General features: G+C 55.9%; 2 protein-coding genes across 3 annotated transcripts; one reads left to right on the top strand and one right to left on the bottom strand.

The window, feature by feature from the left end:
• The first annotated feature begins 1,597 nt into the window (after positions 1–1,597).
• MPV17L2 (MPV17 mitochondrial inner membrane protein like 2) lies at positions 1,598–4,839 on the top strand. Of its 2 annotated transcripts, XM_059160514.1 has the most exons (5): positions 1,604–1,942; positions 2,569–2,739; positions 3,666–3,742; positions 3,851–3,979; positions 4,306–4,839. In XM_059160514.1, exons 1-5 carry the CDS (start codon positions 1,756–1,758, stop codon positions 4,639–4,641), a joined length of 900 nt encoding a protein of 299 aa, XP_059016497.1. In that variant the 5' UTR covers positions 1,604–1,755; the 3' UTR covers positions 4,642–4,839. The 2 variants fall into 2 exon arrangements, with proteins under 2 accessions (XP_059016498.1, XP_059016497.1); XM_059160515.1 differs by lacking the exon at positions 2,569–2,739 and having other exon boundaries at positions 1,598–1,942.
• Positions 4,840–5,491: 652 nt separating this feature from the next.
• On the bottom strand, positions 5,492–9,994 carry RAB3A (RAB3A, member RAS oncogene family). The gene is made up of 5 exons (XM_059160516.1): positions 9,823–9,994; positions 8,470–8,697; positions 7,234–7,352; positions 6,600–6,724; positions 5,492–5,723 (listed from the first exon to the last, which is right to left on the bottom strand). The coding sequence occupies exons 2-5, from the start codon at positions 8,695–8,697 to the stop codon at positions 5,533–5,535; spliced, it is 663 nt and encodes a 220-aa protein (XP_059016499.1). The 5' UTR covers positions 9,823–9,994; the 3' UTR covers positions 5,492–5,532.
• Between the last annotated feature and the right edge of the window lie 3,200 nt (positions 9,995–13,194).

Below are 13,194 nucleotides of genomic sequence, written 5' to 3' on the forward strand. Positions count from 1 at the left end.
TAAAGAAGAAAGAAATCCTACTCATTTGGTGCTGACTGAAGTTGGAAAGATGTTAGGGTTCGAAGCTGACGGCCAAGAAAAAATCCTTGAGACATCTTTGGTGCAAAAAGGTGGTTTTATTACAGGAAGGGGACAGCGCCGCAGGGCAGAAGGAGCTGCACTGTGGTCATAAGGAGTGGCCAGTTACATACTTTCAGGTTGGGGGGGGGGGGGTTAGGGAGAGCATAATTCTCTAAGCAAACTGGAAGCAAGGTTTCCAGGACCTCCAAGGGGCTAGCTCTTGTTGGGAAAAGGTCATTTATTACCCTCTAGTAAAACCTGCGTCATAAGAACCTTCCGATGCATATCGATGGGTCATATGCTTGGGGGATGATTGCCAACATGTATCTTGGGGGGGGGGGGTAGAGATAAAGGAAGTTTCCGAAGGAATTTTTATGTTTTTTAACATAACCTGGGGGTCAGGTTAAGATTGCCTTTTGCCCTGAGCAAAGTATTATCATCAAGGCAGTTGAGTCCCTAGAGGAATGTCACTTTGCCCGTTTCAAGGACTTGTCAGCGGGCTGTAGGTAGTAAGGAAATTAAATTTTCTTTTGCCTTTGTTTCCCACATCACTGACCAGCTGAGTCACTTCTGGTTATTATAATTTTATTGGTGCTATCAAATGAAACTGTCCCTGATATTATTAACTTTACTTCTCCATATGATCCCAATGCCAATTGCTCTGTTGAAATTTTATGAGCAACTGCTTGTAAAATTATTGCTGCTTCTGGCCAGTCCATGAGCTCATTCGTTGTAAAGGAAACGGGATTCAAAACGGATTCTCTCATGTCCAGAAACTTTATACTATTTCACACATTTAAAAAATTTAAGAAACATTTTTACCTCTTGAGCCTCACAGGAACAGCAACGGGATTTGGACCTCTGGCCGCAGTTTGCAACACCCTCGTTCCCTGTAAATAACGCATAGGTTTCCATGGAAACTCCTATTTTCCGCTACCGGAACACAGGAGGTAAAGTAGGGATATAGCTGTTTGCAGAGGTGCCTGTGGGGTAAGTTAATGCACGCAACGCGCCCAGATCACCGCCTAGCGTTTTAACTATTACTATTTTGGAACCGAGGTCAGATACCCAGCTAAAGGTCAACGGTTGGGTCCGATCCTACAGGGCCGCGGGCGCAGCCAACGCATAACCCGCTCCGACTTCCGTGAATCTTTGCGAGATTAGACTTCCGCCCGGGTCGAGCCGCCAAGGCCCCAGCTGAGATCCCTTCTCTAGAATTTCGGAAGAATCGGAGAATCTGGAGGGCTACTAGTCTGGAGGGAGCAAGATTGGCCACCTCCACCGGGGAGGCGGGACAACAGGCGGTCGCTGGCGTAAGACTAGCCTGCGATTGGTCAGTGCAGTATCGGGCTGGTTGGTTAGAGTCCGGCGGCGCTTGTCCATAGGCTGGCGCGGAAAGGGGCGGGGAAACGAGGTGGCGAGGCGGCCATTGATCCGTGCGCTGGGGTGAGACGCTTATTTGCGATTGGCCCGCAAGTGGGGAAGGCAGCGTTTGGCCTCGTTCAGCGATTGGCCTAGGAATGGGATGCCGGCCTTTTATTGGCTACTACGTCTCGAGCCCGGCAAAGTGGAGCGCCGAGCGGTCAGCGATCGGCTGGCGAGGGCTGGAGCGGGCGTGCAGACCGCGAAGACCGCGTGCGATTGGTCAGCGCCGGGAGGGCATCCCCGGTGTGGGGTCCTGCGGCTCGGCGGGCTATGGCTTCCGGCGGCTGGCGCTGGCTGCGCGCCCTGCGGGCCTTGGGGCAGCCCCTGTTCCAAGGCCGTGCGCTGCTCGTCACCAACACGCTGGGCTGTGGTGTTCTCATGGCGGTCGGGGACGGTGTGCGCCAATCCTGGGAGGTCCGCGCCCGGCCTGGCCAGAAGTTCAACCCCCGGCGCTCAGGTGAGCAAGTCTGGAGCCACTGGCCCTTGACCCCGGGGGACCTTTGAGCCCAATCTCAGAATCGGAGACCCCTGACCTGTGGCCTCAATTCCCGGCGGGACCCTTGACCATGGTGTGCATCCAAGACCCTCATAGCCCACGCTCGGGTCTCCGTCCCTCCTCCTCACCCCAGGGTCTCAGTCCGCTCCCCACCTCAGGTCTCCATCTCCTTCTACTTCCTGGTCCCTGTCCCCTCCCGGCCCCAGTTTCCGCCCACCCCCTCGTCCGCTTCCCTTACTCCCAACACTGAGACCAAACACTGAGCACTGGAAACTACACCAAGGATAGTCAAGGGCTCAGCGTCTGGACCCAGCCAGCCTGGGATTGTGCCTTGGCCCCACACTTCCCAACCTGTTATGCCTGTTTCCTCCTCCGGAAAGCAGAGCAGTGGTAGAACCCGCTCTCGGGGTAGTGAAGGGGATGAGAAGAGAAAACGGGAGAGGAGCCACTGGAACGGTGCCTGGCAGTGGGGCTTGTAATGGAAGAACTTACAGGTGGGCTCGGGGAGGGCTTCAGGTTTATCAGGGAGGGAGGGTACCATGGACTGGGGACTTGCTGGCCTGGCCTGACTCTTGAACTGCTCTCAGCGAGCATGTTTGCAGTGGGCTGCAGTATGGGTCCCTTCCTGCACTACTGGTACCTCTGGCTGGACCACCTGCTCCCAGCGTCTGGCCTCCGTGGCCTCCCAAACGTCCTCAGGAAGGTCCTCATCGACCAGCTGCTGGCCTCTCCCATGCTAGGCGTCTGGTACTTCTTGGGTAAGGAGCCTTGTGAGCTTGGGCTCTGCCCCCCCCCCCCCATGTCAGGAGGGGCAGAGCCAGCTTTGTGTTAAGAGGGGTGCTGAGTTGGCGTTTCTGATGGGCCTCTTCTGTGTGTGGCTCTGGACTGGGTGCTGGGTCACAGTAGCGCCAGGACAGACCCACGGGGGGCAGGTATGAACGGCAGAGTCGGACAGCAGTGCTTTGTGTAGGAGGGATGAAGCGGTGTTGGGTGGGGCTGCCCTGGGCAGTGGTTGGGAGGACTGCCCAGAGGAGAGGCCACTCCGCTGAGACTTGAAGAAGGTGCCAGCAGGCATGAAGAATGGCCCATGCAAAGGCCCTGAGGCTGAAAGAAGAGTTGCTGAGGCTAGGGTTGATGGGGTATAATCATCCAGCCCTTGGCTCTGAGAAGAGTGTCAGCCCGCCCCCCTGAGCTTAGTTTCCTCCTTTGTGAAAGAAAGGAAATAAAACAGCCTCAGCCTCAGGAAGGGTGCATCTACCTTGGGGTGCCTGTGTGTCTGTTTGTCTGTTTGTTTGTTTGTTTTTAGAGTAAGGGAAGTGGCAGGGGCAAAAGGGAGAGGGAGAGAGAATCCTAAGCAGGCTCCATGCCCATTGCAGAGCCCAACTCGGGCTCAGTCCCAGGACCCTGAGATCATGACCTGAGCCAAAAACCAAGGACCAGTTGCTTAAACTACTAAACCATCCAAGTGCCCCTAAGGGAGTGTCCCTCACTGGAACCAACTTGTTCTGCTGTGTTCCTCCACACCAGCCATTCTGCTGTGTGTGGCCCTTCCCACCTCAAGGCTTTTAAATTTCTTGGTCCGTCTGCCTGGGACATCACTGTCCCTCAGGGCTCCTGCCCCATTTGCTCCATCACCGGTACTCCCGAGCCTCTGACACTCTTAATTTCTTGGTCTCCTTCCCAGGCCTGGGCTGCCTGGAGGGCCAAACCCTGGATGAGAGCTGCCAGGAGCTGCGGGACAAGTTCTGGGAATTCTACAAGGTGGGCCCTGCCCACCCCTTCATTCCCTTGCCCTGCCCTTCACAGCCCCCCACCTCCACCCCTGTGCCAAGGCCCCACCCCTCACCACACTCCCACCCCTCCCTGCAGGCCGACTGGTGTGTTTGGCCGGCAGCCCAGCTGGTGAACTTCCTCTTCGTGCCCCCGCAGTTCCGAGTCACCTACATCAACGGCCTGACGCTGGGCTGGGACACGTACCTCTCCTACCTGAAGTACCGGGTGAGCTCAGTGGGTGGACCAGACACCCAGGGGGCTCCTCAGGGGCCACATGTGTAAACTCCAAGTGGCAGTTCCGCTGTGCTCTAGGGTGAGGTCCTCCTGGGCCTGTGATAATCTGCCAAGCACAGCAGGTGGGCACGGAGCTGATCCCCAGCAGGGTGAACACCCAGCCTCCCTGCTGTTGGATGACCTTGGCCGGGTTCCTGCTGTGTCTGTCCCACAAGACTGAGCCTAGCGAGAAGACAGGTGGGTGAGGACTCGCTTGGGTGAAGAGGAGTCCACAGGGGTGGACGGGCTGTGTGACCAGACGCCTCTTGCACGGACAGATCCGGAGCCATCCACTCCTGGCTGTGTGGCCCTGGGCACTGTGCAGACTGAGCTGCCCCAGCCCTCCCAGCTGGGTGCCAGACAGGGCGAGACTGACTCTGGGCACAACAGGCCTGGTCCCGGCCCCTCCCCAACCCCTGGGCATCTGGCTGGGCTGCCTCTTCCAAGCCCAGTATAAGACCTGTTTCCCCATCTGGAAGACAACCGTGAAGATGGTCATCCAGGAGCCCCTCTCATCACAGGCCCTCTGTGAACCAGTGACACACGTGTTCCCATCTACAGCACATGGCCCAAGCCAGGCAGTCCCAAGCCCCAGCCCCTCAACACGGTTATGAGCTGGGCATTGGGCACAAGGCGGGGACACAGCCTGGAGTTAGCCCCCAGAATCCGGAGCCTAAGGCAAGGCCTAGTGGCCTCTGTCTCATACTCAGGTCACAGGCTGTAGAAATTCTATTAAATTCTCTCATCATTGCAATTCCTGTGGGTGACCAAGGCCACCATGGCAGGCTGGCACTCATAGGGACACAGCGTCATCCATTCGCTTTATTGGGTGTGTGTAGTGTTGTCATGACATCTCCTGGGGATTTGGGGGGCATGTTTGACACTCATGACGTCAGAACAGGTCTGGTGTTGGGGGGGAGTCCCAGGGTGGCGAGTACCCACAGCAGCCCTCACCTCCAAATAAGGGTAAAACGTAGGGGGTGAGGAGCCAGGCAGGCCATTACCTGGCTCTGGTCCACCCCGTGGTCCATGCTGAGATCCCCCCACAGTGGCCTTGGCCCACCAAGTCACAGCCGACAGGCTTGCTGACCTGACTGCGTCCCCTCACCCAATCAGCCTGCCCTGGGGGGGGGTCATCGGGCCCCCTCTGCAAAACTGGTAACTGTTGATAGGGGTGAATTTTTAAAAAAGGTGGGTTCTTGAGAGGAGGGGGAGCGGTGAGTTCACAGGGCCACGACACGCCACAGCAGAGTGGGGACAGGGCTGTATGTACAGGGCGGGAGGGGGAGGGGGTAGGCAGGGAGCCTGAGCCCCTGGAGGGGGTAGGCAGGGAGCCTGAGCCCCTGGGAGACCTCTCCAATAAATAAATAAATAAATAACTACGATAATAAATAAGAGTGAGGGGCTAAGTTGGGGGTGGGGGTCTCACGCCCTGGGCCGGTGCGGGGCTGGATCGGGCCCAGGGGGTGGGCAGGGGTGGGGCCGGGAGGGGGCGAGGGCAGCTCTCAGCAGGCGCAGTCCTGGTGTGGGGGCGCCTGCTGGTCCGTGAGCTGTGGGCCCTGCTTGGCGCCCGTGATTGCGGGGTCGGCCGTGTCCAGAGACTCGGACATCTTCTCACAGATGACATCCACCAGGCGCTCAAAGGTCTGCTTGACATTAATGTTGTCCTTGGCGCTCGCCTCAAAGAACTCAAAGCCTGTGGGTGGGGAGGGGAGGGGTGAGGACCCTGGCCCCACCCCCACCCCATCCCAGAGACGCTTCTCAGAGGGCAGGGAACATCTGGAGATTCCTGGTGCTGACCACTTGTTAGAAGCGCCAAGTCCTGCAGGGAGGCCGCTCAGCCCTGTTTCTCATACTCTTTCCTTTGCTCTAAAACTGTCCCCTTGTCGTCTCCAGGCACCTCCCCCCCAGACCTATTTCCTTGCTCCTGCCACCAGCTGTAATGTGTGCACTGGCCCCTGGCAGCATCTGAAACTCCCAACCACCTGGGCCCTCCCTTGCTTACACGCCCTGTGGCTCCCTGTCGCCCTCACAGGAGTCCCAGATCTTCGCCGTATCGTTCAGGCCCTGCGTGATCAGCCAGGTTTCCCCCAAGTGTCCCTTGTGTTCCAGCCATAGAAATTTACTTGCCAGAACACCCAGGATCTTCCCCAGCTCGGGCCTTTACCTACAGTTTCCTTTGCCTGAGAGACCACCCTTTGCCTGAGCTCCAGATCTAGCACCTTCCTCCAGGTCTTACCTACACCAGGCAGAGCAGCTTGCCGCCCCCATCAGTGCATTGCCCCAGCCCGGGTCTCTCCCTCCACCCCCCTCTTGGGCCTAGCAAACCAACATGAGGCTGGCAGTGAGGGTGTCAGAGTGAGTCAGTAACTTAACTGCACAGCGAACTCCTATGCATCCTTCAGGATCCAGCTCCTGGCTCCAGGCCATTTGCAGAAAGTGTGAATTGGCTGGATTCAAATCCAGGCCCTGTCCTGACTTTGCTAGGAGGTCTTAGGGGTGTCCCCTCCCCTTACAGGGCCTCAGGGTCCCTTTCGTAGCCTGTTGGTGTGTAGCCCCGCTAGGCACTCACCGAGGTGGTCAGCCAACTGTCGGCCACGCTCGGATGATACCACCCGCTCATCCTCCATGTCGCACTTGTTCCCCACTAGCAGCACCTGGGCATTGTCCCATGAGTACGTCTTGATCTGGGTCGACCTGGAGGAAGCAGCGATGAGTGGGTTAGGCCTGGGAAGATTCAAGCTCCACTGACCTCTGTCTCCCCCTCCCTCGCCACCCTCTAGCCCCCCACGTCCCGGTTATTGCTTGAACTTGGCAGGCTTGGTCCTTCCTCCTGGCCTCTGTCCTGCCAGGAACATGGTCCCACAGCTCCCTGATCTTCAAAAATCCCTTTCACGCAGGTTTGCCTGCCCTTCCCAGAGCCCCATCCCCCAGACACAAGACCTTCTCCCTCTGCTAATTCAGAAATTTCCCTAAAATGTATCATTACTTTGGGCAGAAATGTAAACGTTTCTGTTCTTCCGTCCAATACAAACTGACCTTATATTTTCTGCCCCTTCCCTGATTTTTTTTTCTTCTTAACCTATAAATTTACAACGAGCTCCTTTATTCCCCTTAGTTGGAGCCAGTGCTACGTTTTTGTTATTACAGAGCAGGTCAGAATCCAGCTCCAAAGACCGTCTGGGAGGGCGTGAGGCTGTGCTCACCAGTCCTGCACGGCGTTGAAGGACTCTTCATTGGTAATGTCATACATGAGGATAAAACCCATGGCTCCCCGGTAGTAGGCAGTGGTGATGGTCCTGTACCGTTCTTGCCCTGCTGTGTCCTGGGAGGAAGAAAAGACGGGGGTCAGAGAGGCCCCACACGTGAACAACTAAGAGTGGAAACCAACTCTGAAATTGTCCAGTCCAGCCCCGGTGAGAATTGGAGAGGAGCAGGGGCCAGCCCAAAGGCACAGTGGGTCAGGAAAGCCGACTGGTCACCTACACGGAGAACATGGGGTTCAACCACCCTCTGGAGGCAGGTACCTACAGAATCATTCCGTCATTCATTCAACATACCCGCGCATTCACCTGTGTGTGCCACACCCCGTGCTGGGCACCGGGGACACAGCTGTTAACAAAATGGACAAGAATCACTGCCTCGTGGAACCAACTACCCAGTACAGAAAACAGACAATAAACACGTAAAAAGGAAGAAAATGTATCCCATATCAGAGAGTGATGTAGACAGAGGAGAAAAAGAAAGTTGGACAGACATGGCCGGGCAGTGGGCGAGGGTATGATTTTAGAAGCTGAAGGGAGTGAGGAGGGAACCATGTGGAGATTTGGGGAAAGAATCCAGGCCAAGGGCACAGCAGGGGCCAAGGCCCTGGAGTGGGTCTGTGCCAGGTGCATCTGAGAAACCGTGAGGAGGTGGAGTTAGAAGGAGACAGACCAGGCAAGGTCTCCCAGGCCAGGGGACGGGTGAAGTTAGAGCCATGGGAACACAGCACAGAAGGGACAGTTCCAGCTTGGGATTTAACAGGTTCCTTCAAGCCTCCATGGGGTTAAGGGAGGTGGCCAGTAGACCCTACAGAAGGTGCTTGCTCCTGTCCCAGAGGATGAGGTTGGGGCCAAGATCCTGATGAAACCTCATGAAGACTCACAAGAAAGAACATAAAGGGGGAAACTGAGGTACCGAGCTAAGTGATGCTCTCCATAACAGCAGGCAGAGGAGGGGACCCAGCCTTGGCTCCTTCCTCACTCCTGGAGAGCAGTGATGAGGCACCCATGGGAGAATAGGGCACTGTCTTCTGGGCTTCTAGCCCCTGATACACAGTAGGCACCCGATAAATGCCCAGTGTGTGAATGAATGAATCGAGGCAGGAAAGAGGCAAAGTAGGGGCTGCTTTTCTGGAAAGGTAAACTGGTAAGAGACAGGAGCTCTCCAGCTGGACCCACCCAGATCTGCAGCTTGATCCTCTTGTCGTTGCGGTAGATGGTCTTGACCTTGAAGTCGATGCCCACAGTGCTGACGAAAGCAGGCGTGAAGGAGTCATCTGCATAGCGGAATAGGAATGAGGTCTTGCCCACGCTGCTGTTGCCAATGATGAGGATCTTGAACATGTAGTCAAAGTTCTGGTCCGAGGACTCTTTCTGCCCATAGCGTGAGTCTGTGGCGGATGCCATCTGGGTGTGCAAGGTGTAGGTAAGCCTGAGGAGTCCCATTCCAGACCCCAACTGCCCAAGTCCCAGGCACAGGGTGAAGAGAACTCCAGAGCTCTTGAGAGGGACTAGTGTTTATAGAGATTACCCTCATCTGGTCAGGAGCCCCAGTACCAATGGTGGGGCTCACGGCAAAGGGTGGGCCATGACCTTGAAAGGCCGGAAGTGTCAAGGGAGGAGCTCAGAGAGATGGGGATGGGGACACCCCTGTAGACCCCTCCAGCACGTCTTTCCCCCCAGGTCGGGCTGTAATTCTACACTCTTAAGGCTGAGCAGGTAGGGGCAGCTGCGGCCGGCCCCGCCCCCCATCAATCATTTATGTTGCTCAGAACGGACGCAAGTGCATACGTGTGTACGTTCCCGCGGGGAGGTGCGTCGCAGCTCGCAAGCAGGGAAAGATCGGGCTGAGACAGCTGGTCGTGTGATAGGGGCGGGGCGTGCACACGCTAACGTGCACGCAGTAGGAACACACCCGTTCACGCGTGTGCACATCAGAGTCGAATACACTCGGTGCACAGGAAAGAGACACAAACACTTGTGCGCACACCAACACACATATGCAAATGTACAAACCCACCCGTGCTCAAAGCTTCCTCCACCTATGCAGGCGTGTACACGACACCCACGCGGACACGCATTCCCGTGCACGCACACGCACAGTCCATGCGTCTCCTTCCATCGGCGTGCGGCATGCACTCTCCGGGGTCGGGACACCCACAGGGTCACACGAGCATACCCCGGTACATAAGCAAAAGGGTATGCACACAGATCCACTGGCACAGGCGGGCGCGCACACGCGTGTTCACACCACACGCACGCGCACGCACAGAGCCTCCCGCGCGCACAGCTTCCCGCAAGGCACTAGCCTCCCCTCCCCCTCCGCCGCAGAGGCCAGGGGCGGGGGGGTGGGGGTGAGGAGCGGGCAGTTAGGGGGAGCCAGGGCCCTACCCATACTAGGGCTGTGACCGCCGCATCCTTCCCCGATTTAACCCTAGCCAACCTCGTCCCCTACTCGGGCAAGCCCATCAGTCAAATGAAGGTTATGTAGGTGTTCGGAGAGGCGGCGACCCAGGCCGCCCCGCAACTCACCTTGCCCTGCACCGATGCGGTCGTGACCCTAGCGGCAGCGACTTTTTGGTGGCGGTGGTGCCGGGGCCCCCTGCGTTGATGTGGGGCTGCGCGACAGGGGCAGCGGCGGCGGCAGCAGCGGCTCAGGCCCCTGCAGTCCGCGGTGACGTCCTGCAAAGAGTGAGGCGGGGCCTCACATGCAGATACAGCCGTGACGCCATCCTGGGGCGGAGCCGCGCCTGGAGAAGTAGCCCGCTGACGCACGTAGAAGCCAGGAGGGGCGGGGCTCCTGCGCAGATTGACGCACGAATGGGGCGGGAGCCAGTGTGCTTATCCAGTAGCGCGCGGGGGAGGTGTCTACTTGCTCCGCCTCCTGCCTCTGTCAGGGAGGCGGGACTGAGTGCCAACCTCTCACTGGCTTAAACGTCCGAGCGACGGACTGAGTACCAATCAGAGATCACCACCTTTCTGTTCTGGTCCAATGATGGCTCCCAAGTGGTTGCGGGGATAAAGGGTTGAGGCCTTCACCGAGCCTGGGTCTTCAGGGGGCGTTCCCTTTCCCCGCCCCCTCCCACCTTTGGTGTGGGATTTCCGTGGTCCCCGCCCTGTTTTGGGTGCAACGACCTCTGGTTAAAAGCGTTCCCAATTCCCAATCTCAGAAAAGAGGAGTAGGCAGCTGAGAGTTGCTCCATGCTCCCTAACTACGGGTTCAAAATAAGGATAAATGAAGAAAAAGCGACAGTAGGGGTCAAGAGGGACTCCTTGCAACTTCTGAGGTTTAAGATCTCCAAAGAGGACCGGGTTGGTAGATGCCCGATCCTGTTTCTGAGATGAAAAAAAAAAAAAAAAGAAGAAGAAGAAATTGGGATCAAGGGAACTAATTTCTAGAAAAGAAGGAAAGGGCTAACCGACCCAAGAACCCCACCTCTCCCTGAGCCCCACTTTGCGGAGAAAAATTCGAAGATAATGCTGAAGGAGGGCAAAGAAACGGCTCACCTCCTAAATCCCCGCAAACCTGCAGGAAACAACGACGGGAAATGGGGAGGGTCTTAGCGAGGTTCAAAGACCCCAAAATAAAGATGGGGCTGGGAGATGCTTAACCGATCCTGGTTCCTGACTTAAATGACAGGGAACCCATTCCCCCCATCCTGGGTAAACAAGACTCAGAGAGTGGAGACTTTGGGGACTGAAGGGCTCAGGCGTTTATTTCCCCAAATCTTGAGGGGGGAAATGTCAGAATGGCGGAGGGGGGCGGGAGAATGAGATCCTTACCCCCTTTTTGGATCCCTCCCCCTCAACTCTGGTACCCAGACCAGGAGGAGCGTGGCCCCCAGAGAATCCTGATCTCCTTGCTTGCTTCCTCCCCAGGCGCGGGGCGGGAAGGGCGGGCGGTGTTCCTCCTGTTTATAAAAAGCTCGCCAGGGCGCCTGGGTGGCTCAGTGGGTTAAGCCGCTGCCTTCGGCTCAGGTCATGATCTCGGGGTCCTGAGATCGAGTCCCGCATCGGGCTCTCTGCTCAGTGGGGAGCCTGCTTCCTCCTCTCTCTCTGCCTGCCTCTCTGTCTACTTGTGATTTCTCTCTGTCAAATAAATAAATAAAATCTTTTAAAAAAAAAAAAAAAAAAAAAAAAAAAGCTCGCCAGCTGCGGAGGCGCCTAGAGACCAGAATAACTTAGCGCCTCGAGCCCGCCTCCTCCCCTCGCCCCTTGGAAGTGCGGGACGTCCCTCACTTTTTCCGCAAGCGTTTGGGAAACCTATTTTTATTAAGGGCAACATTTTTGTCCCTCTCCTCCACTCGAGACTATAAAAGTATTAAGAACCTACTGCGGAGAATTGGAAAATTGAGAAAAACATGAAAAATAAACAAAAATAGGGGCGCCTGGGTGGCTCAGTGGGTTAAAGCCTCTGCCTTCGGCTCAGGTCATGATCCCAGGGTCCTGGGATCGCGTCGGGCTCTCTGCTCAGCGGGGAGCCTGCTTCCTCCTCTCTCTGCCTGCCTCTCTGCCTACTTGTGATCTCTGTCAAATAAATAAATAAAATCTTAAAAAAAAAAAAAAAAGGAAAGAAAAATAAACAAAAATAAATTCACCCCCGATCTCCCCCTCCAAGGAGACTGGCAGTCGGTGGCGCCCTAAACACGGCTGGCGCAGGAACAGGCCGCATCCCGGTGGAGGTGAGGATCCGTAAGGCTGCTCAGCTTCCTCACTTCCCAAATGCTTGTTTTGGGATTTGTACGTGGGTGGCACCTGAACAGAAATACCTGTTTTGGTGTCTCCCCCCCACCCCGCCCAAGGAGAAAAGGCCTACAACAAGGCACGTCGTTGCTGAACAGAGGGATTTTTTTTTTTTTAATGTATTTATTTGAGAGACAGAGCACAAGCAGGGGAAGGGGCAGAGGGAGAAGCAGACTCCCCACTGAGCATGGAGCCCCACACGGGGACCAATCCCAGGACCCTGGAATTATGGCCTGAGCCAAAGGCAGATCCTAAACCACCTGAGCCACCCAGGAGCCCTTGGATTTGTTTTTGTTTTTGTTTTTGTTTTTAATTTAAATTTTTTTAAAAGATTTTTTATTTATTTGACAGACAGAGATCACAAGTAGGCAGAGAGGCGGGGGTGGGGGGGGGGCGTGAGCAGGCTCCCGGCTGAGCAGAGAGCCTGAAGCCGGGCTCCACCCCAGGACCCTGGGATCACGACCTGAGCCAAAGGCAGAGGCTGTAACTCACTGAGTCACCCAGGCACCCCGGGATTTGTATTTTAAATTAAAAATAATAAAAAGGCCTTTATTGTTAAGAATCAACATTCCACTCCAGAATTAAGGACGGTTGCATGGGGGACTGTTGCGCAGGGGTGGACGCCAGAGCTGGTAAGAGAAAGGGATTAAACCCTTCTAAGGGTTAACCCATCCCACTTAGAGTAAAGCCCAGACTCCACCTCACAGCCCAGGCCCCCTAGCCACCTACCTCCCACCAGCTACCTCCCCATCTCATCTTTCTCCTCCAGTTAGATGCTCCCTTTGGTTCCAGGGGGCAATCCTGCCTCAGGACCTTTCTACCTGTTGTTCCCGCTGCCTGGAGCACTGTTCCCCAACCTCCTTCCAAACCTGGCTCTCTCATCCCCTTCAGATCTCTGATGGACACCCACCTCCTTTCAGAGATTCCAATTTCATGTCACCTCCTATCACATCACCATATTTTTCCTTCCTGGCACATCCTGTATCAGAAATAATTATTTGAGGGGAGCCTGGGTGGCTCCATCAGTTAAGAGTCCCACTTGACCTCAGCTCAGGTCTTGATCTCAGAGTCATGAGTTTAAGCCTTACATTGGGCTCCACGTTGGATGTGGAGTCTAATTAGAAAGAAAGAGAGAGAGAGAGAGAGAGAGAGAAAGGAAAA

The sequence above is a fragment of the Mustela lutreola genome, chromosome 2, assembly GCF_030435805.1.
Source record: "Mustela lutreola isolate mMusLut2 chromosome 2, mMusLut2.pri, whole genome shotgun sequence".
In the NCBI taxonomy this organism is placed as follows: Eukaryota; Metazoa; Chordata; class Mammalia; order Carnivora; family Mustelidae; genus Mustela; species Mustela lutreola.